Here is a 25257-nt window from a genome sequence, read left to right as displayed (position 1 = left end):
GCGGGCCCGGACACATAATCGCTTACCAAAGGCCGATTGTTCATAATGAAGTAGCCACGGGTGAATCCGGATGAATTTGCTGGCGTCCACGAACTTTTGAATATGATTAGTATTTCACATTGTCGATGAGAGACTAAACTAATTGCAGTATCGAATAATATAATAACGTCGTAGGTTAAATGAATAATCCAATAGGGTTAGTTTTGGGAAACCAAGATCCAGCGACGTAAAGCCAACTTAACAAACAAACAAAAAATCTCCGAAGGTTTATTCACATTTATTTTATTGCACAAACAATCACAAACTGTCTCAAACATGTATAACAATCAATGTAGGCTCCTACTACATAACATTTAAACAATTTGATTGCATTGCTCATCACTTGACTTTCTTAGAACCCAAATAAAATCCCCTAGCATGATAAGATATTAATTTCTTTTATTCTCCTTACTGGTATATAGAAATTTGCATTAGGATTCTAAGTTTGATGCACCATTTGACTTACTTATCTGTATATCACATTCATTCACTTCAAATTGTGAAATAGTTTACAGTAAATCTCCCACATTTATAGATCAAAGAACATATTCAAAGTCAACATAAATACTTTATATATTACACATTATATTATACATTATCATCAGTTAAGTAGTTCCCAGGCAGATTCATCCAAAATATTATAATTTGCCATTATTATTGATCATGATTTTTGAAATCATTGGATGTAACTAGTATTTCTAATCAAGCATCCGCAATATATTCAAATAAATATATACTCTCATTAATAAATATAAAGGAAATAAACAATGTATATTTACATCTATGTTAGTCATAATAATCAAATTCTGTCCTATAGTTTATAAAAAATAAAATGCTACAAGAAATGAATGATAATCCTATAGTAAGTGAATTGTGTTGTTTCGAACTTTCAAATGACAATTTTTTCTCAAAATCAAGAAACTATTTTTCAATTCACCCTAAATTCAATGGACGAAAGGAAGGTTATCATCTATATCAAAATATACAAATTTTCAATACCTTATCTTTAATACTAAACAATGCAAAGGTAATTGATCTAGAAATGCAAAACTTTGTGTATTGTGTACATACTGAAATCACAACAAGTCTACATTTTCATCATCCATTACAGGGAATGACTGAATGTCATGGTCCGATGTAACACATTCATTAATTCGTGAATCCCAGAATGCAGCTCTGGCAAGTATGTTACCACTTCTTTGACCTTTTAGTTTAGCGTTATCTGTAGTAGGACTCTGAGGTGATGGTAATAAAGGCTTCGGAGACTGATACACGATATGCGAATTGGTCGGAGTAGCTGGTAATGAAAATGTACGAGGATTTTGACTGAGCAGTGATCGCGGAGAGGCTTCTTTCTTTATCGCTGAATGCAGAGATGAACGTTTTCTCTCATTGGCCGATGATGCCGGACTGAGGGTTTCGTAGTTATCTGATTTTGGACGCTGTCGAGCTGTATCTGGTTTCAGGTGGTTTCGACGCACGACTGGACTTCCAGGACTACTTGATGGCAGCAGAATTGGTGTACGAGCTGTTAAGCTCATTACCTGTCAATAAATCAAGCAGAATGTACAACTACATCCATCTAAATACGCAAGAGTAGCCAATTACCATACGACCAATGGAATATCTGGACCATAACTTGATACTGTTTAATTTCAATAATGTTCACAAAGGACAAGTTTAACTATGTCCGAGTAGGACTAAGTAAGTGGTATTTTCATCTCAATGTAAGAGATTATGTCAAAAAAGCAGAATTAAATGGCAAAAAATATGCATAGGTCCAAAAGTCATTCATATTCCACACATTACTCATAAGGATGACAATAATAGACCACCAACTCACAAGAAATCTGAAGCAAAAGATAAGGTGAGATGCACAAATAAGAAATATCTATCTGCATTAGGTATCTTGAACTGATCTTTGAAGAGGTTGCAGCCTACAAAACTAGTACTGGTACATTGTGCAGGAGGTAATATGTACTCTACATGAAAAATGTATCGTGTGACAACAAAGACAAAAATACTTTAATTAAACTTACCTGCAGTACACATGTGAAAACTATGCGAAAAAATTGAAATTTTTAGCTTAAGGGATTCTCTACTGATAGGGAGCGTTCAAATAGTATGTACATGTATGGCCAATTCTTCCACATTTCAAACCCCCCTCCATCTGTACTTGACTGAACATCCCCATCCAACCGCAGTGTGGACATCATAACATCAGACTTCAATAGCCTAATAATAACAGGTACACATTGAAAAAATTATCTATAAGATGCAACCGCCATTTCACCGACGCAAGGATATCAATTTCTTTAATTAGGAAGTAGGGTGAGAGCGTTGTGATACATGAAATGGTAATTTAGTTTCGCATCAGGCAGTTTTTGTCGTATTGAGGATATGTCTCGTCCACAATGTACATGTATGTACATCTTGAAATCGTACATGCTATGTGAACGCTGCCATATAAGTATGATATAAGCATGCCAGAGGAATGTAGAGGAGTCATCTATCTATCACATTCACATGACGTAGAAACCATGGATAAAAAATCCAGGTAAAAGTTGTGTTTGTAATAAATACACAACCCTATGATTATGAGCCAGGAATTCATGCTTGCCCGTGCCAATTTTGAGTTCTTCTACTCACCAATTACAGTATGGGATCATGAGTTACCTAATTTGACGATACAAGCCATTACTGCAGATTGGCATACATATATTTCTGGGCTCAAAATTATGAAATTGATCTACTAAGATATACTAATCATTTCACAGCAGAAATAAAAGAATTTCCACAAACTGATTACCAATGGCCAATCACTGAATAATCATCGCGATTGGACTTGATTTAGGTAACAATCGGTTTATCTTAAACTTACACGTTTGCAATGAGCTGATTTTGGAGAGGGAAGTGCGGGAGCACTATCGAATATAGCCGAAAGTCGCTTGACAGATGGTAAAGGTACATTTTCTTCATTAACGCTTGATGGATAGGAAATAGGTGATGACTGCTCCAAACTTGATCTCGGGGACATCAAATCAACAGGAGTTGTTGCACCGGTAGACAGGCCAGAGTCTGCAACCGAGTCAGCCTCGGAGTTGAATGAATACTGCGACTGAAATGCTGGGTTTGAAACAATATTGTTCAGATCACCAACATGACTTTCTATGTGGGCCACCTGCAGTCAAAATGAGCATAATCATACAAATTTGGCAGAAGATTTCAATATTCAAGAATGTCAGAGTTCCGGGATCCAATGATTGGAGAACTTATAAACATCATTCAAATGATGGGGTGTAAAATAAAGCAGTAGTAAGCTATCATAATACGTGGTAAATAGAAGATGGGAGGCCTGCGAATTGACTGAGAAGAGGTGTAATCTGGTAATCATCAATACATCATTTTCAAAACAATTAATGAAATGAATCAAAGTAATCATCGATTAATTATCAATCTATGTCTGATTAAGGGGCATACCCGTTTTTCACTCTGTGAAACCTGAGCGACTGCTCGCGCAACCTCTTCCTCAAGAGCAGCAATCACCTCAGGAGACGTGTCGTCACCAACATCATTGATCTTCGATTCTAATTTCTTTATTTTTTCTTCCAATGAAAACATATCACCGGCAACCATATATACCTGAAAAATATAAAATGAATGATTAGTCTTTATTTTGTCTGAATGAAAAAACCATTTAAATATCGGCTCAGTGTAATCATTACTGACATTTGCATTCCAATTAAAATAGGGATATCATGTTAACTGATTGAAGCAGCGTTACGAAACAATTCATGATACAACTATACTAGTGTCAGACAATCAATCAAATCCTCACAAAATCAAATTATTGGAGAGTTAAATCATTTTTCTACATCGTTAGGTTCTTTTAAATAACTGATCGTTTAATTCTTAAGCCAAAGGCCCAAATCCGGCTACAGAGATCCAGTACCAAGAAATTATGATGAAACGTTTTTTTAGCATTTGCTCCAAGAGCTTTCATCAGTTGACATAAGGTCGAGACAAATAATTTTTTGGTACTGGTAAACGGGTACTGGTAAACGAAAAGCACTGACAAATCCTTCACCATTTCCTCAAATAAAAAATACTTCATAAAAAATTACATATTTCTGATTTTCATCCTCCTCACATGCTGCTGGAGATGATACCGCTGCTTGACTTGGCTGAAAATTTTCATGCATATAATTTTTACAATATTCATTACTTAGAAGGTAAATTCGTTTTAACTACTGTACATGTAAATGTAGCTAATTGCACATTCCACATATTTCTAACAATAAAATTTTTGCATAAGTAATTTTTACCTCATCTTCTGTTTCACAGACAAAATTTTCCAATTTCTCAGTAACATTCTTCACAACTTCATTTGTATCTTGTTGGTGCGGCGGTGGAGGATTAATATTAGAATTCTTCTTTTCAGCGACTGCTGCTCTGTTGATGTGGTAGTCACGTTTATACCGTTTTGAATCAACACGTTTCAGACCACAATCTATCAGCATATCCCCATCGTTGTCATTGCTCGGAATGTTTGGCGCCAATTTATGAACATTTGGTTTTAAGCGTTGTTCTTGTGGCTTGTGGTATGCAGCATTGTCAATTTCAATCGACAGCGGTTGGGAATATTGTGATTCAGTGACAGATTCAGGTTGAAGTGAAGTGGTGGGATTTTCATTCAAAGCAGGAATAGGTGGCGGTGAAGAGGAAACACTGCGATAATTTGTTAACTGAACTTCATTTTCATCAGCAGTTGTATCTTCAGTGATATAATTATTGTTTGAATTTACTTGATTCAAGTTATATTGCCCTGTTGATACATTCGTTTTATCAGATTTTATTATAGCTTGAACGACTGGAGTACTAAATCTCGGTGTTTCTTTCACTGTTGTTGGTTCAGCATCAGCGAGTACATCCATTGCTGTTGATGTAACCGCTCGAATGTTTGCAGCAGCCTTTTTCTGAAAATATCGCAATCACAGTTATTGTGAAAAATCAGCGAGACAAAGAATTCATTGACAAATTTCTGCTATTATGTTATGCATTGTACCTTCTCAGTATATCTCGCTAAAATGTCTTCAATACTGTCATCATCGTCATCTAAATAACGATTATTCTTTAGTACAGCATTAGTAGACATAACATTTGTCTCCATATTATCCAATCGATTTTCCATTTCATCAAGGTCTCGATCAATGTCCGAAATCTAATAGAAGTAAATCACATTTAAAATCACATGTACCAGAAAAATCTACAGATCTACAAATATATGCATAAGATAAACAGAAACCTTTTGAGCAGATGTCAGCACATTTTCTGCGGTGTTTGTTACATTGCTTCGTGTCTTGGTAACCTTGTACGATAAACTGTCTAATTTGTTGACTTCACTCGTACTAGAATTGAGGGTGGATGATGCAATAGGCAAAGACATGGGCCTCTTAGGCGATTCTGCAATGTCAAATAAGAAATCTTATGAAAAACCATTCAAATATGAAACTATCATGAAGGAAATTATATATGAAAGCCTTTTACAACACCTGCTTGTTGTTGAGGAGCTGGTTCCACAATCAATTGGGCATAAGTTTTAGCCTTGCCTACCACATTACTGGCAATGACCGCATACTCTGCATCTTCTTCAATCATTGCACAGCTAATCACTAATTCATGATGCCGATTTCCTATTTTGATCATCTTAAACTTTTCATCATTAGCTTTGATCTTTTTACCATCCTTGTACCAAGTTACTTTGGCAATCGGATATCCCTTGACTTTGACAAAAAATTTTGCAGTTTGACCTTCGATGACTTCAACATCTTCAAGGGATTTGATGAATTCAGGTTTATGTTTATCCAGTAGATTAGCTGGAACAATTAACATCATGCATGCACTAGTATGTCAAAGCAATAGAAAATTCTTGTGCAATTAAATTATGTACTGGTATTGTTATAGAATATGCAACATACTACAGGTATTCATCAACCTATTTTCCTTACCAGTGACTCTGCCTTGTACTGTGTGACTACATTGGCCTTGTTCATTGATTCCAATACAAAGATAGCCACCAGCATCTTTCTCGCAGGTATCATACACATCCAAATAAAAATCATTGCCATGTCTATAGATATCGTATTTATCATTGTCTTCTAGCTGATCAATATCTTTTCCCCCATCTCGATACCAAAAAACGTCTGTAAAACCAGTTTTAAATATACAGCATCAAATATCATATAAGTTCAAATAAATTACAATACAGTCCATTCTTAGTAGATAACCCTAAGGTCCATTGGAAGATAGAAAAAAAAACGTCATTCTGTAAATTATTGCCACAGCTTTCACCACAGCAGTCGCTATAGTTCCAACACCACTGTAACCTAATCATTGGCTTAGATAACATTTTGTTCTATCTGAATTCACATTTTAGTTACACTGACTTCAGATTAAGCGGATTTTGCATTAGGAACTAGAAAATCTAGATTTTATTACATTCTTTCAAGCAAGATAATCTGATATGATAGCATTTGAAGCACACTATGTTGCATGCAGGCAGGAATGATATCAAGAACTGTGTACGTAGGAGTATTCTGACAAAATCTGAAACCTACCACTCAATTTGAAACAAAAAAGGCTTTCACCATTTAATTTGATATCTCTTGGTAACTCAATAGCTAATTCATTTAAACCACCTACCAATCGGAGAAGTTCCGGAAACTTGGCAAGAAAATCTCATCATCTCTCCCTCAGGAACGCTTATATCTACCGGCAAACGATCGAACACAGGATCGGTACAAACGTCCTGACTTACAACAACATTCTCCACAGCTTTTATAATCACGTTGTTTAATACACCTGTTTTTTCATCGAATGCAGTTTTATTTTCAGTCCTTTCAACACCGGCAGACACACTATTATCATCATCTATATTTACATTGTCATTTTTTACATCCATATCAACTGTTTGACTAGAATTCGACTCTGAAGAAGTGACCGGTAATTCTGCAGATTTCCGCAGATTTTTGTCGCAGTGCTCTGTTTCTTCTTCTAATTCTTCAACACTCGATAAACTGGCTACGGTATCATTATCACCACCTTCATCATCGTCGGTCAAATCATCTGCACCAACACTTGTCAAATCCGAAAGTTCATCCACTTCTCTAGAAAATTAAGATACATTCTTCTTAGAAAGACACAGTTTCAAAGCAATTCATCTGAATAGCCTTGAAGTTCAATACAAACCTGTTTCCAACCATGGGAGAAGCTCGATGACTGAACTGTGGCATAGTTATCTTAAATCCAGATGAGGACGTATCCATTTTATATTCCTCATCTCCCATTGTGCCTTTTAACAACCAATTATTTGCCTTGAATTCACCATCAATATCTTCGTCACCATTATCTCCCAAATGCTCCTCTCCGTTGATATCTGATGTGCCAAACTTCAACGACGAAAAATTATCGAAATCAATTTCATCATATCCTAACGGAGACGGCTCGAAACTCGGCAATGGTGACGATTTCCCTAATAATTGTGTTTGTACGAAATTTGGATGAGGACCGAAATTTGGACTTGGTGGTTCTTGGTTATAATTATTTGAAACAATTTCATTTTTGTCGAAAAATTCAGTCGGGGTCCTCATGTATTGTTCCCGTTCTACGCTTAATGGTACAATTTCCTCTTCTTCAGCTGAGTCTTTTTCATCATCCGAATTGACTTCCTCAATGACTTCTTTCACAACTGGCTTCGTTATCTGTACATGCGACTGAATTTCTTGTGAAAACAGAGCCAATTCTTCGAGCTCTCTAATCGCTTCTTCCTCTTTTATCTTCGCAATCTTAGCATCTTCAGCTTCATTGTAATCATTGATTATCTACAGAAGAAATATAGCTTATCAAGTCTCAGGGACTGATTTGATTAAGCTAACTGTCATATGCAACAAAGAAGCACATGAAGAGTGTTCAAAGAATTTTCATCAAGATGTTATAAAAATCTTTCTAATCATTTGAAAATTCTAAGAACAGCTTGAACAACATCGGGATGAGATCAAAATATTTTTTTAATCTCATCTAGTCTGACGGTATCAGTAAGTTGACAGTCGTCGGTATCAGTAAGTTGACAGTCATCAGAACAAAGCTTATTTTTGTAGCTATTTCCATTACAGCTTTTAATTTGAAACGAAACCTACATCATGAAGTACTTAATGAGAATAGTGTCAGCTTAAGACTTGAAATGCTGCCAGTACTTGACAGTAGTGGGTAGGTATCGGAAAACTGGCGATGCGAAATTTCTTAAATACATTGTGTTTATTACAGGCAACAGGCAAGTGATACTTGCATAAAAGTATATGTACTGTACTTAGCGACATATTTGCATTTCATTTATCTTTCACCGCTAATCACTATTTATTAAGCATAAACAAATTTACTTCTCTTATTTCTGATATTCAAATAGAATACAAATGATTTCTAATGTAAAACAAATAGTTGTTTAGTCCGAGTTCAGTATTCGCCGGATGATTTTACAAATTGCTGAAGTGATATTTCATAGCACTTGATGTCACGAACTAATATTCCAATGAACTAATCAATACATGTTACGCTAATAAATGACTTTTACCAATCAAACATTTATCAGCGACATTATTACCCACATTCTCATTCGTTCGACTAATATTCGACCTAAGCAAATATTTGACTACTGGAAAAATGAAACGTTGACTTAAGATTGTTTTTTTCTGGCAATGAAAATCAGTTCAAATCAACAGGTAATATTGCATCTTACAACACGGTATCTATCGTTTTGACATATAATCAATATTGTCTTTTATGGTTCCTCAGTAATGTAATAATTAAGCGTTCAACTGATGGATGTAGTGTAGTGCCACAACTTCATTAGTGCTATACTACGCAATAAATTCAAGCAAAGCATTTGAACAAACCATATATAGATTAGCTTAATCGGTGTGAAGTAAGTTAGACTTAGACTTCTGTGTGAAGCAAAGACCTGATGTGGCAAGCGGTGCATATGAGTAGATAGAAAGCTATAAAGAATCTTATCACGTACTTTGACAACAATAGCTTGAGCTAATGAATCTTGCACCGGTGCCTGTGATGTGTGAGATTCTGGTATTGATTCAACAACAGAACCGTCATCGCTTGACGTGAGTTCATCAAATTCATCCACTGGCTGGAAACAAGATTGAAATATTATGACAATCACCAGAGAAACTCCAAGTCATTATACTGAAATAATAAATGTCATATCCCTGTATTCATGACACATACAAATACAATTGCAATGCATCCAATACTACACATATATGTATGAGCACTTACCAAATTGATTTTTTCACCAACATACGTTTCAACCACTTCGATTACTGCCTCTTGAACTTGTTTGTTGACTTCATTATCGTTAAACTCTTCATCACCTAACAAAAAATCATGAATGTTAACATAAGAACTGCTACTGAGTAAAATTTCTACTCTCATATAGTTTACCTGTGTTGTGTGCCATATACAAGCCTTGCGCTAAGTTTCGAAGTGCATTACTGATGCGTATTTTGAGGGGTACCAAAACCAAATTTTCTATAAAATATAAATGATACCAAACGATTATTGATGCGAGATGGTCTCAAAATATTCCATAAATTTGGCAACTACTGATTATGTCAAACTAAATCTGTAAATTGTAACACCCAAAGACAAATTATTTGACTGCACCACCAATAGCGAAGTGCAGTTCACAATTCATTATTTCTACTATTCTAATCATCCTTCCACAGCAGATGTGAGATTAAATCATCATGTGGAAATTGAAACATGCGAAATCTGCGGTACATTTCCAATTACGACCAGGCCTCATGAGAAATTGACTAAGAGCCATTCATGGGAAGCAACCTAGAATATTCTAACCAGTGATATTCTGCAGTGGGAAATTCTTAAATCCATTTCATTGAATGAGATGCATTCCCTGATTGAATCGACAAAATTTGAAATCGAGGTGGAGTTAAAAAACTGAAATGAACAAAAATATCTGTTGGTAAAATTACATTTAGAAATATCCTTTTTTGATGCTTGGTATCAAATCCTATATATTTGTCAGGTATATTTATGCTATTGCTAGAACATGTATTCGTTTTGTGGGAGGGTTAAAGCGATAACTTGGTAATGATCATTGCTAAACTGCGTAGTTTCCGATACCCATGATCAGAATTGCTATCAATATTTAAGCAATTATGGGGGAAACCGTACAGGTTAATCAAGGGATATTTCACCATTCAGCAGCATTCAGTATCCGTTATACAATTATCAGCATATGTTATAAAATATGTATTCCTATGATACATACTACACTATAATCTGATTTAACAGTGACTTTTAGACATATCCCGATTAGGAAAGGGCCCTGAAAACAGGTTCAGCTATTTCATACCGCATACAATCATATCTTAAATTCCATTTTTGAATAAGAAATGGCCCTTAAACAAGACAATTTATGGCCAACAAATACTGAACATTCAAACAACATTTTTACAAACTCAAATTGGTTTATTGAGCAGGAATACAGGGAGAAATGGCTTGCCTGTAAATTTATACAAATCAACAATGATATATTTGCTGTTTGCTGCTGTACTGCATTAATAAAGATAGATGATTGTCCTGAATTAAACGAAGCATAGTAAACAGGTATTTCTCCCATCGAAGACTAATACACAATGCCACAGTATAAATTCAGTTTATTCAAATCAATGTAACGTTCCATATGCAAGTAACCTATCCATTAAAGGGGTTGAATTAACATGAAATGACAAGAATTAGGAATGTATCCAATGGGTTCATGCATGTGGCACAGCTAAGACTAGATTCAGGTAGACTTAATATTGGATATTGGATACCACCAATCGCTTAATTCTCCAGGGGACAAACGAAAGAATGTTGGTTACTGAATAAGGTACAGCTCTAAAGCCACATCATCCCTGTTTATTATTCAAACAAGAGACAGTTCGGCGACAGTTCCTTTATGCGTTCTGAAAGAATTATTCATCCGCAGCGAGAGACAAGACGTAAAACGTGAGATACTCAGTACTACAGCCGAGTCAAACTGAGAAGTATTGTGATGAAGCATTAACGTATACGATGAGATGAAATAATCTAAATGGTGACTGATGAGCTGGAGTTAATATTGTCACAACACTTCACTGTTCTAACCACATTCACACGCATGATTCTGCGTGACCATACGATTGAATATACAGCACTATCTAGTGGACCATAAAACGATTTCATCTGAATGAAATATGGCCTTGACTCACACTGGCTATCTTGAGTCAGTACTTCGAATTAAACTACCTGTTTTCTTGGGATTCTCACTAAGTATATTAGTAACGCTTTAAGCGTTAATGTCTGCCTCACCCCGCCGCATAAATGAGTATGTAACAACTGAATTTCTGAGGCACTGACGTAAATTTCCGGAATTGATATGAGCTCAGAGCTGATGTAATAAGCAAATAGTTGATGAATACGCAGCCGACTGTAGATCGAAAAACATCATCTGAGAACATAGCATTCAGTAGGTTGCATAAACCCATCCTAGGAAACTTCCTCTCATAAGGAATGGCAGTTGAAGTAATGCATATCGGAAATTCCAAAAATTGTTTGGATTAGATTATTCTCAGGGGAATGATTGTCTGAGACACTCATGGGCAGCCTATTCACGCAGAGACACCGGAGAATAACCTCGTCAGTTTGCAGCAACTGTGACACCTGAGCATACAGAACTACAGAGCTGTATAATAAAAGATATCCATACTACTTACCGGCATTTATCGCGGAATGACCATTTTCTGTAGTGTTGCTGGCTAGTAATTTTTCAATTTGGCCTCTTACATCCATCAATTCATGTTGGTATCTTTGTAATTGGCTATTTTTTGCGTTCAAAAGATGATCTTCAGGTGAATCTGCAAAATATAGTGAAAATCAGTTGAAATTGATAGAGAGAGAAGTAGGGTATAGAATGTACACTCACAACGGATGTCCATATGCTCGAGCATTTATTCCCAATAGTAAATGAGATGTTGTAAAAGTTAATTAAGTCCCAAGCAGCTCATTAATATCGCCATAATCTATACACAAGGGGAACATGATCATGCAAACAAAGACAGTATAAAATTCCGCCACTATTATGTAGAGAATAGAGTAACATGCGGTTCAAAATAACATCATATTACATTTGGATGAAATAAGCTATTTGGTTAGAACTGTGAGCACTCGTAGGTTAGAAGCACGCTACAACTACTGAAGTATAGTTTAAAATAAATGTGATTGTGTCCATCATGGTTAAAATATACTCGGGATGTTACACTTGTAGAGTGCATCATATTCTATAGCTGAAGGTTCAAGCTAGGGCCAGCAATGACACTTGGCTGCTTTTATTCATACGAAATGCTAGAAACCTTTTATGCTTCGTACTTCATCAAATCCCTACAACTACATGTGCCAAGAGCATACAACTTATGTCACTAAGAAACTATGAACCTGATCTGGTATGAAGGAATTAAACTTGTCATAGGCAACTCAATCCAATCCTCAGATGAGTTAGTTAAAGGAAGTCAGATAAGGAGGTAAGAGATGCGGTTAATTAAGCCCATTAATTAGTAATTAGATGGTTCGTTAAGATCGTTATCTCTCTTACACGATGACAATGCAGCATCACGTTGTTCGGCAATCATCTGCTCGACTGAATTCTCCGTCGAATCAAGCCATTTTTCCAGTCGCGCCTGCCCGAACAATTCTTTCGTGTTGTCCGACTGCAGCCAGTCGTAATCACCGTTTTCTAGCTTTTTATTTGCGCCCGAGGGGTGGCTAATGATCGGTGCTGAATGTGAATGTTCCGAAGAAGATATCTCCGCACTGATTCTGGAGTCGACGAGAGCACGCGATTTATTTTCGCCGTCAGGGATTTCTGAATTAACGCCAACATCGGAGCTCGCTTGAATTACCGGTTCATCTGCGGATTTACGAACGTCTAAACAATAAATAACAAAGAATCGAATTGATGATAACCCAAAAGTGCTGCCGAACTAAAATAATTCATTCATGTACCATAATATAACTATGATCAAAAAAGTACCATACAAAAACTCTTATCACAAAATCGATGAGAAAACTCCATTTTATATAATCAAGCATGACCTTGTCGGGAAAACTAATAATATTTATTGTTGACTGATGACTGATGAACAAGGACTGTATTTGTCATAGTGAGGGTTTGTCAAATAGAAATAATTTTCTACACCACAGAATGCAAACACTTCCATCCATTGAAAGCATTTCAGTAACCAAGCATTTTTTGATGAGAAGCTGAAATAGATATCTATTGTACCAAAGCAATCCTACCACCATCAAGAACGAGACTGGATTTTATGATTATATCGATGCTTCTCCACCTAAATATGAAATAAGTGTCTTTCGCATTATCTTCACATTGATAGAAAAAGCCGAGGTCAACATCATGTGTCCAGGGGTGCGGACTCTTTCATCAAAATTCCATTTATGCTTCTTTAGGCTAAAGAATGCAAAAGGAATCAAGAGCTAATTACTGACAAACATTCTCTCATAATCAGTATTTGTATGTATCAAACCCACAAGTAGATTGCCATTTAAATGACAATGCATCAGATGAAAGTTTCTCCCTAGATAAACATTGGACCGGGTAAACATGATACCAATTGCATTTATTGGAAAAAATTGTGTCTATGCATAAACCATGACGTTACTAACAAGTAATGATGATTGCGACAAGCGCCATCATACAAGTTTATACTAAAAATACTGTAGGGAAGATAACCAGCTGGTTTAATCTGCTAGAATACTTGACATGGTTCGTGGGGCTTAAAGTAGCTTGAATAGGGAGTGGTTGATACCCCGAACACCTCCCTGTCAATTTGTATTGGAAGTCATTTCAGATGTCCGATCGAATCAGTGAAGATAACATCTCGTCGTGGTAGAAAATGTGGTTCTAGTTGTTTATCTTTCATTAACCGCAAGATGATGACTGGAAAGTAATAATCCTTGAGGACATTATTCCATGAAAATAGTGACTTGTTGAAGCGATGTAATATGGATAATTCAGTGGTATTTGATAATCATCTCCGGTAATACTTATACGAACAAATATGATATAGACTTTCCGCGTACATGCTGCAGAACTGACAATAAGTACCTCTTCGCTGTGAGTTTCAGACAAAATTAGCAATTCTAGTCATACAACGGACGCAGCAGTCCTCGACTAAAACTAAAGGTTTGACTGCAATGAAATCGCTGATTCTGTGATGTTATGACAATTATCGGAAGCATCAAAGTGAAATGATAAATTGGAGTTTTATCAGACACGGCCTCAGATAATGATTAGATATGAATCCGACTAATGAAACAGTTGTTATAATTCAAACTGAAAAACTCGATTCTGACATTCAGTACCGGTGTGTTACATTTTAGAGACCTATCTACAATACAAGAATTGATGCATGTATAATCTAGTCTAGGACCGTCCCCTCACTTTTTTTTCAAAAAAGCATATGGGCAATCTACGCATACCTTATTTTTGGTAGAGAATACTACTCCCACAAGGATACGGTAATGCCCATTTATTCCACTATAAGCAGGAGTACGGTATTCAAAACAGGCAATTTATCTGTGTCCAATTCTCACAGTTAGAAATATGATCATTATTAATCCTGTTATTCATAAATCACAATTCTATATATCATTAATCTTAACTTTGTAAAGGTGCTTTTCATCCTACTGAAGCTAGGTCGACATTTCTCCGAGGAGAAGAATGTAAATAGTGATCGTGCGCAAAACCTACGGGACAATTTCAAATGATGACCATTATGGGAATTGTTGAACGTTCATGGTAGCACAGATAAGACTCGGGGAACTATGAGGAATCCATGTAGTGGAATCTAAATGCCTTCATAAGCTACATTCTCACTATCGCTAGTTTCTTCTGAAATGGATTAATTTAAAATGGACCAAACCCGACCTGTGCATTCACGCATGTTCGTAATCTGCTGTTATCACTGGTCCAATCAGAGGCAACACTTAGAAAGCACCTGGATCGGTCTCTTTGGTCAGTCGTTTCGAATATCAAACAGACCAATTCAAAACAGACTTTTTACTAGTATGAACGCTTAGTCCGTTTTAAATTGGAAAAGACTAAATTAAGATCAATTTCTAAATAATGTATAGTGTGAAGATGACTACGGTAGAATCCAATGTGAACACTCATTTATCATTTAACATTCAACAATTTTACCATAGCACCATACGGATTAAAATAACACCAATTTATCATCACAACACATGCCTAATCATAATGAGAATATGAGCAGAGAAACAATGATGGATTTTGCGAAATCAGACAAAACTAACATCAACATTTGATTAAAACACTGCATTTCCTTTCGATGTGAAACACCTTTTCCTATTTCTAATCAACCGTAGATGAAACTGAAATCGCAGAGATTTATTTCAGGAGAGAAAGTTGACAGAATTACTAATGAATTGGAAGGTATTCGCTTTCAAATGCTGAATTGAAGTTCTAGACTCGGCTTCAGGTGTTGCGATGAAAATTTTCCCTCCACCAGTATAGATAGCTTATAAAAAAATCATGTGAGGGAGAAAATTGCGTGGAATAAATCAATCGCCGACCGAAATCAGATGCCATCACTGTCAGCGAAAATTTACGAAGTTTCCAGAATGATTTCCGTCACCAATACCCGAAGAAAGAAATATTCTGATTTAACAGCGGATAAAAATACGTGCCTCTGAAACCATGATTTTTGTCATTGACTATGATTTACTACAATCAAACTGACAAACATTAAAAACATTAAAAAGCAGTTGAATTGATTGATACCGGTTTCAATCAAATGAATGTCGCATTTTTCGTTTGAAATTATGTTTCAATGAAAAGTCAGATAAATGAAACCAGTATTCTATCTGAAGCCACCTCATATTCAATACCCGGTACGGTACTCTGATTTACAGAGGATGAATGGAACTGACAAAAAGAAAAGATATTTCATGACTTAAAGTGAATCAACCGTTCCGTTTCCGGTAGTATAATATGAGCTGGTGTTAATGATAAGCATGCAGCGAAGGGATCTTTACCATTACCATCTAAAGCAACAGCAGTATTCATGTGAATTGATTCAAAGAGACCTTGTACTGTCGGCCGTGGTCGGTCTGAATAAGTGTGTTTGTATCCACCGCAATCACTCGCCGAATCAGCTGTAAAATAGAAACAATTGAATACAAGATGAATACATGTTCTTGTAAGTACTCATAAATTCAGCTGCAGGAATTAAAAGATTTCATTACACTTAGCGAACTTACATTCGCGTTTATGAAGAGACCGCACAACTTTAGCGCTGCCGAATCTTTTAAAGCGTTTATTGACATCAGTATAAAACCAATCACAGGATTGTGTGAGTAAATCTCTGTAAAAGAACAACAAATAATTCATCATGCAATGATAATCATAGTGAATAGAATACAATAATAAAAACAAAACCTCAACAAAGACTTTATAGAACAATATTTTGCTATGAAAAAATAGGCAGTTTATTTATGTACAGTAGCCGCAAATAAAGGCGTTTGAAAAGTGTTGAAGACATATCGATCCATGTCGTGAGTGATTAAATTGCCATTTGGTTTATGATTTACAGGAAATCCAGCAGAATGTACGATACCACTAACTGCCTTGGGGCTGGCTAGGTGGTATGGATGGAATTATTATTAACTGGCAAACCTAAGATGTCCGTTCACTGACAAACAAGATTTATCATCTGCCCTGAAGAAATACATCTACCGGTAGTTATAACATGGAAACATACCCAGCAAAGACTACACATCATCTTATATGAAATGTAAAAGTAGCCTAATCAATTTATTGGGCCGACCTGTTATTGGAAAATTACAGATCGTGAGGAAAACTGGCTAAAATCTTTATAGATATAAATACATTGCACACATTGATTAGCAATATTCAGCCATATCTTAAAACTCGAACATTCGATACATATTCTCAAGGGGCTAAGATCAAGAAATAACAGCAGTAAAACCTGTTTCAATTTTCTATAAAATCAAGAGTAACCCCTCTATGATTTATGTCCCTAGATCGTCTCGGAGACAGAAACTTTTGATAAAACATCGGGGATTTGTTACCTATTAAGTGATATGAAATGGGTAAAAACGGTTATTGCCAAAACACAGGTACAAACATTTCTGGGCAGTGAGCCATCAAAATTCATGAAGTTTCATGGAGTTGTATGGAGTTGCTTGATATGAATGAATGAATGAATGAATGAATGAATGAATGAATACTTACACAGTTGGAAACAAACAAACGACATGTCTCCACATTGAAGGAAATCAGATGTCGTGAACCCAATTTTAAGCCGTTTCGACTAATATATATGGACGCAAGCCCCCGAAAATTAGCACCGTGGATTATCACATTACTGTACGCAATATACAGCAGCAAAACAACATAGGGACGGCAATTATATACTTACCTCTGCTTGACACAAATAGTACAAATGAACAATTTGTCGTGTTTATCTGGTTCAGAGCAATTACTACACACATTGAATCGACAGCCGTGGCAAACTCGCTTTCGGTTGAAAAATAATCCGAACGTTGCGCAACATCGGATGCAACAGTTCTCGTTGAATTTGCTACTGGCGCTCAAAAGTTTTCGTTTTTCATTTTCCGTAATGAGCTCGGTTTGGGATTTTCTGAAACGACAATTGAGATGACGTATGATTATTGAATATTCATTTCCAATGGATTGGGTAAAAATGCAGCAAACCTAAGAGGAGCTCATACATTTAAGGTTGATAAATGTTTAGACTTCCAGACAGAAAGTAGTCGGCATATTTCCTGATATAGATCACCTCACCGATGATGTAATGTAAGCATTAGGGCTGTAATTATAGTTGCTCCGATAAAAAATAGTGTGAGCTTCGCGACATATAGCAGACAGTTTATCACCTAGTCCCGTAAATTTATACGAGAGCGATAATGACAAAGACCACTCCACGTTAAATGCGTCGTCGACTGATTTTACGGTAGCGGTAATCGCGCTAAGTAAACCGGTACTCATTTTACAGGAGTTTCCCGAGAGTGCTGAAACGTGTACATCGCTATACGATGAATCAGTCCAATCATTCGGTCAGCGATATGACCATCAATGACCGTTTCCATGGTAAATCGATTTATCATTAAAGAATGCAACGCTATGACCAAACAAAAAGGACTGCACGATATTCATTCTATGTAAATCAACGTTCAGTTCCTCAGATCTGTTCACGGCTATGAGTAAACTGAATAAGGAAACTGAACTTGATGAAGAAATCAAATCGATTTTAGAGTTAAAAACATTTTCCTAAAATGTTAAAAACTTACCGGTATTCTTTGGTAGTACTCGGTAAACAAAATTTCATGTTATGACAATACAAAAACTAAGTGTCCCAGCATAGTGGTGCAGGTCTTTGTTTTCTACATGTTCTATGTTTTTAGCATTTGTGTACAAAAATGCAAGGACATTAAAAAAACAAAGCGCCTCAGACTTAACACACAAATATCAAACATTCCAATTATCCCATTCATTACCGTTTAGTTCAGTTGATGAAATTGTTTCCCGTGGTATATCAATTATTTGTATACATACACAATACCCGGTATATATTTTGTGCAAGATGGTACATACATACATGTATCAGTGGTTCCAGTGGCGAATATGATTTGATTACCCGATTTTTTATTTTCGGTGGAGTTAATAGAATTATGAAACAGAGTTGGATCAATTATCAAATGGACTGGATAAATCGCTGATACAATTATATGTTAATACCTGAACCCATAAATTTCAACAGATCATTCAAAAATAATAAAAGACAATAGTTTTTAGACTAATATCCAGCTATATCAGAAGACCATCCACTAGTTGAATCGAAAGCTTCCAATTCAGTTGGTAGAAGAGATGACTAAAAGGGTTAAATGTCCATTACTACAAACACAAGATATCATCAACCGTATCATAGAATTTGCTTCAAGAATATAAGTTAGCGAATTGCTGTTAACGACATACCTATCCCCTTCGTTTAGGTGTAAGCCATACCTGCATAATCTAAGGGAAAACATGTCCCTTAATCTTGGGCATGGGCTTTGAAACTAAATCATTACGTGTCCATGATATGTGTTGAAATATTCTTCAATGGGGAGGAACATGGAATGTGGATCACATTTTGCCGATGACATTGAAAGATTTCGTTCAGATTTCAGTTTAACATAAATATATAATTTCCACGAAAAGCTCTACAAGACAACGTGATCCGATAATCTGACGGGAGAAACAAGGCTCACCGAGGCCAATGGCGCAATATGACATTTGTGGTTTCATCCCCGGAGACTCACTCCAATAGTTAATGCGTAATTATTCTACAGAACGGATATGTATCAGTTTGAACGTTGAAAATGTTCCGGATAGAATTCATTGCCACGGAGCTATAGGGTATCGTCAGTTCTATCGGATGGATTCGTCGAGACTAATTAGCCGAGAATCAGGGACGTGAAATTTCAGATCGCGAATATACGTAATGAGAGAAACATTTCCCGAAGTCTGAAATGACTAAACATTTTCCTGATATCAGTGAAAATTATAGTCATCACTGAGGTTGGCTGGTATTCTCGACTATACTGATTTTAATAGGAAAATCTAATTTGTTTTTAAAAGCATTTGACACAGTGAAACATTAAAATCAAGTAGTCATAAAATGCAATCAAAAACAACGAAAAGATGAATATATCATTTCCATACCAACTAAAGCAAACGAACTGATATCCTAATAAAATCGAGTCATCTTCGCAATAAACTACATCCTTCAAGCAATAAAAATCTTAATTGAACTTCCGTTCTGTTCCTACGCTTGCGTTATTTGGTTCGCGTTCGATTTGACAAGTGAGTGGCAAACTCGAACCTTGTTTCCAAACCTGGGAAACCATGGTAACACAAGACAAGAGTAAATCAACTGTTGACTGAACTCCGAGTAAAAGATGTTCATTTTGATATCATCCTACGGTGTGACATGAATAATAATGAAAAAATGTCTGAATTAAGCTTCAAAATGTGTTATTACCGTTACATGTCCGTAACAGCATCATTTTACTCATTACACAAAATTAAGTAATGAACTCCAGAAGGAAAATTCGATTTGAATTTCAAATCAATTTACTTATAAACGTGTAACCCATTGATTAAATATTGCTCAATTACTACGTTTCATTGCTTTGCTGGTAACAATATTTTCCTTTGTAGTCAATGTATAAACTTACTTGCTATATCGTATGTTCATTATTTGATACTGCATATTTATCTTAAATTAACAACGCTCTTAAATTCTCAATAGCCCTAATACTATTGATGTTTACTTGAATGTAAAAATAGAAACCCAGATCATAAAAAGGTTAACAAAACTGATTTCATTAGACGCAATGGTATCGGAAATTTCATAAACATATAGTATGAAAGTTTGGTGATATGGGTGATATCAGAAAGCATTTCTTCATCGGAAACCTATAACTTTCTCAAGAGAAATGCCAGATACTACATTAATTGTACAACTTACACAATCAAAATTTCATATCTTCTTCCAATTCAACAGAGTAGTTAATATAATAATAATGACATTGGCATAAGCAAATATAATGAAGAACGTAAACAGAAATCTCTATTGTTTCCAAATGAATCTAACATGTATTCCGGCAACATCAAATAGGATTGGCTAGTTTCTTAAGAAAATCAATCTTGTTATGTTAAAATGGCCTTGGACAATATAGCCCTTAACTGATCCTGCCACGGGTGTCGAACTAAATACAGATATAACTCAATTCAAGTCATAAAATCTATATTATCATAACTAAAAAGATTTTTTGATCCAAAAAGCCAGATTGCAAATGTTCTAAATGGATTGAAAATGTTCTACACTAAATGGTATTTTCGGGTTTATGTAGAATCAATAGAACTTACTGAATGCGCTCCTTTTCTTTCTCTCTAAGAGCAAAATCTCTTTGTATAACTTGCAGAATGCTTTCACATTCTTCTTCTGAGAGATGCGACAAATCTAATTTTCTTCCCATCGTTCCGACGTCTGAGTTTGCTTTATTCGAGTGATCTACAAAATACAAACACATCATTGCAGATATTCCGCATATGTTTATTCCGAGGTGTTTTACACCATGTTTGCAACAGCCAAATACACCTTAAAAAGACTCATCGCTGTAAATCTTTGACAAAACTAATATTCTGATAGTAAAATTATCAACTCTTTTCCATTACAAAATCATATACCGTAGGTAAATACCACTATCCAGAAGATTTATTGTAATCATCAAGGATGTATTTGATCTACGTGGAAAGTCTTAAGTTGTTCTAAATGAAAACTTTGGAAGTAAAATTTTTAATGCAAATTCAAAAGTTTCAACTCATTTCGATGTATCAGGAATTAAGATAATTATAAAATTTTCCTCCCGGCTGATTTCATAATGAAAATTGTCATCGAATAATCACATAAACTGATTCAGCAAACAGGGGATGATCTAAAAAGTTTACACCAGTACACTTTGATTGTGTAAGTCTTTTGAAGGTTTTGCGCTGAGGTCAAAGTAAATCGCTTATTGTGCGAGATCGTAAAACATATCTAGCTCAGTCATTGAACATAGCCTTGATAATGCTCTAAGGAATTGTTACAATAAAGCTTACTCGGAAAAATCAAAACCATGACACTAAACTAGATTGAAATGTCATTATTTACCTATGACCCATTAATATCACGAGACTGAAGAAAATTCTTCCGTCAAGAAATTCCAGTCTTGGAAGCGACACTCATAAAATACACACATCAAACATAAATATAACCGAAATATAGACGCTGTGTTTTCTAATTCTTTTATCTTAATCTTAAATAATCTTCCCGTTTTTCAAAATTATCATTCATGTCCCATAGTGGTTATTGAGTTCTAAAACATATACATGTAGTTGAGTAAATTCGGAGATAAAAAAGTCCAAAAGAGTGAAATAAGATGAAACTTCCTTTTTACGACATGATGAAAATATGTCGCGATTGTTTGAGAATCTTTTAATTCGAATCTAGAACTGCAATAAAACTGAACTGAGAATTCAGTCAACGGTGCCAGGTTGGTATCTTACCCACAAAATGATAACGATTTCAAGCGCTAAATCCTTGAATGGGTCATATATTCCGGGAGCGAAATTAGCGGCACTGTTGTCTCTGCGGTGGCTAACAGTTAGTGTGTTAGTGATCTATACAGTGGCTCACGCTCGTTTATATAACTGTGCCTAAACCATTTAATGCCGCGCGCATGGTTGCTACATTGGCAATTATGTATTTGAGATAACATTTTCAATGATAGGTCACATTAGACTCCTGCTTCTCCTAATGCGGATATCTAACTTGACCATTAATTTATCTATGAAAATATGAGAACAGTGATTAAACAAGCTCTATATACTTTAGAAATTCCTAAGTGATTTTGCATGAAATATAGGTAAAAAGTCTCGTGAAGTATTGACTAAATTCGCATTGATTTTTACAAATCAAAGATTAGCTGTACGATACGCGCGTCTTGACAAATATTGACTTTTAATATATTACACACTTAGGCAGAATTTTTTGAATATGTGTCATGATAAGAAAACTAAGTATTTGATAAGAATTTAAGAATGAACCTAGCACTTCAATCAACTGCTATATAAAAATTAGTCTTATATTCATATTCGAATATAAAAGATAAGACAAAATTACAACCTACCAGTAATCACCACAACCACAGGAAATCAAAAATTCATTACATCAAGTTAGAACTTAATCCAATTGAAATATCTAATATATAATATCAGGTCAGAATTCAAGCGAAACAATGAATAACTTACACATATTGAAGAGTATAACACTGTTCCAATTTCCGTTTAAATCACTTTTTAACGCGTTTTAGGTCAAATCAAAAGAACGACGAGCAAGTCACAACGATCTAGCCTTCTTATGGACCAATACAGACATTGAGAAAAATTAACGCAGGCATATTAAACGACACAATTCTTAACGAATGCTTAGCCAAAGAATTCTACTAATCCATAACTGCATAGATGATACACCAACCGCGTCCATATTCAATAGATTTACTCGACGCTCAAAGAAACCCCCATACTGTTTTGGCTAATGCCACCTACATAGGACAAAGCCATAATTGCTTGTCTTCATATCTGACCTATCATAATCATAAAATGATTTAACATAACTCAACCAAAACTTCTGACATTCTTTTATTTGACCCTTTACCGTCAAATGCTAGTTGAAGACTTAACATACGAAGATATAGCATTACAGCTTTGGAACCTTCAAAGTGGCCTGAATGTAACCTTACTGGCTTTATTGGCTTCAACTTTATATGAATATTATTATCAATGTTTCGTGAAGGTTTAGTTCAAAGCAAAAATGTGGTCAATGTGTACTAAGCGTTCAAGGCTGTAAAAATGTTCCATATCCAAACAGTGTTTTAGCATAGCATACATCTATTGTGAAATAAAAACGTTTGAAAATGATACATGAATCAATTCAACAATTCACCCTACCTCAAGGCTGAAATTACAGATCATCACATAGCAGATTGTATTTCATACACAGCACAGTCATAGAAAAAATCATTTAATGAGGGCATGTTATGTACATCAGCTCCCCAGGAGAAGGAAATATGTTACAACTTGTCAATTTTTTCAAAATATTTTTCATCGCGAATCAAGGGGCCACAGTAGTATCAGTTGTGCTCTATATATCCAGCATCATAGCTTCCTAGCAGAGAAAAACCTTTATTGCAGAGTTGCACAATGCATAGTTGAAGCTATCATTACTACGTATATCTAGTGAAGCACTGAGTTGTTTTTACACTCTCTACTTTGTAGATTATGATCATGTGTGTATATCATCTACTATCAGAGTCCCATCCATCAATCTACTCTGGCGTGTGGACCCTCCCATGCAAGAATATTTTGGAATATCTATTCTCTTTTAAATGTGATTTCATACCAGTATTCAAAATGGTTTTTTTCGAAAATACAAATTGTTTTTTCAACCCACTACATGCCCTCCTCTAAATCAACCCCTATGGCTATAGCCTTGGAAACTTATCACTCGTCACACTTGAACTTGAACTTTATTTTATTCACCACATGATATAAACAGCATGAACAGTAGGCCTGGCAATTCTTGATGTCCCACACAGAATTTTATTTCTCTAACTCGAATACATTTTAAAATGGCATATCAACTGTCACTAGATCTGATCCACCTTGAATCAGTAACATTGATTGATAGTGTCACTATTTACAATAATTATTATCTAATGCTGCTCACCCGTTCGACTTCATTTTCAGGCCCCACTACTCACTAAACGCAGGCTAAAATAGTTTATGCGTACAAGTTAATTAGTAATTGTTGACGTTATCGATGGTTTGTTTACTTACACGCTTTCAAACCTGTTTGTACTGCACGTATTCCTGTATGCGTTTGACATTAAGCAGCAAGTGACTATAGTACTGTTCTATTCTATTTCTAATGAGTATGAGACAATTAAAAACTCCCGCAATCGCAGGCAGCTCCACCTTCTGATAGCCATTATACCGGGTAAGTATAATTTGCGGTTGTTGGTTATCGGAACAAGTACTGTGAACCAGAGACGCGACGGGCATGATCGACCAGTTCGAATCACTCGAGAGTTTGCATGCAGGGTTCTCTCAGAAACTAATGAATTCAATTATTCTCAATTATTGCAAAGAAGATTTATTGTTCTTAATGTCTCAACATTTGAAACGAGAGAGGACGACATCGTTAATCTCAAAGAGCAAAGGGAAGGGCATTTTTGCGACACCGCGGATTTTAAAGTATTTTCGCTGTGGACAAAACAACTCAATCATATGGGACATGGACATGGGATAGCTCATGGCGACACATCAGGTGGCTCAATCACCCGTTATTCGAAATCTGAGTCACTTTAAAGTGCAATCGTAAAATATTTGGCGCAACCAGGACCGGATAAAAAAGATGAGACCCGATGTTTAAACGTAGG

General features: G+C 35.6%; 1 protein-coding gene across 14 annotated transcripts; it reads right to left on the bottom strand.

Moving 5' to 3' along the window:
• Positions 1–269: 269 nt before the first annotated feature.
• On the bottom strand, positions 270–24721 carry LOC141906800 (uncharacterized). 14 transcript variants are annotated; one of them, XM_074796263.1, is made up of 22 exons: positions 23069–23096; positions 21146–21290; positions 17631–17852; positions 16450–16553; positions 16276–16344; positions 12743–13075; positions 11868–12008; positions 9550–9636; positions 9385–9479; positions 9113–9235; positions 7288–7919; positions 6742–7205; positions 6048–6242; positions 5592–5915; positions 5345–5502; positions 5105–5260; positions 4365–5015; positions 4164–4223; positions 3520–3681; positions 2921–3220; positions 2689–2715; positions 1455–1583 (listed from the first exon to the last, which is right to left on the bottom strand). In XM_074796263.1, the coding sequence occupies exons 1-21, from the start codon at positions 23070–23072 to the stop codon at positions 2692–2694; spliced, it is 4449 nt and encodes a 1482-aa protein (XP_074652364.1). In that variant the 5' UTR covers positions 23073–23096; the 3' UTR covers positions 1455–1583; positions 2689–2691. The 14 variants fall into 14 exon arrangements, with proteins under 14 accessions (XP_074652302.1, XP_074652286.1, XP_074652296.1 ...); XM_074796201.1 differs by lacking the exons at positions 2689–2715; positions 23069–23096 and adding an exon at positions 24656–24721 and having other exon boundaries at positions 270–1583; XM_074796185.1 differs by lacking the exon at positions 2689–2715 and having other exon boundaries at positions 270–1583.
• Positions 24722–25257: the final 536 nt, after the last annotated feature.

The sequence above is a fragment of the Tubulanus polymorphus genome, chromosome 1 (genome assembly GCF_964204645.1).
Source record: "Tubulanus polymorphus chromosome 1, tnTubPoly1.2, whole genome shotgun sequence".
Taxonomy (NCBI): Eukaryota; Metazoa; Nemertea; class Palaeonemertea; order Tubulaniformes; family Tubulanidae; genus Tubulanus; species Tubulanus polymorphus.
This window is presented reverse-complemented; position numbering and strand designations above follow the sequence as displayed.

What these genes read in the sequence shown, in the direction of transcription:
- LOC141906800 (XM_074796185.1), bottom strand. An exon ending in TCTCCCATGGTTGGAAACAG is followed by an intron (nt 7,206 to 7,287) that starts GTTTGTATTGAA and finishes TTAATTTTCTAG; the next exon opens with AGAAGTGGATGAACTTTCGG. An exon ending in TCTGTGAAACAGAAGATGAG is followed by an intron (nt 4,224 to 4,364) that starts GTAAAAATTACT and finishes GAAAATTTTCAG; the next exon opens with CCAAGTCAAGCAGCGGTATC.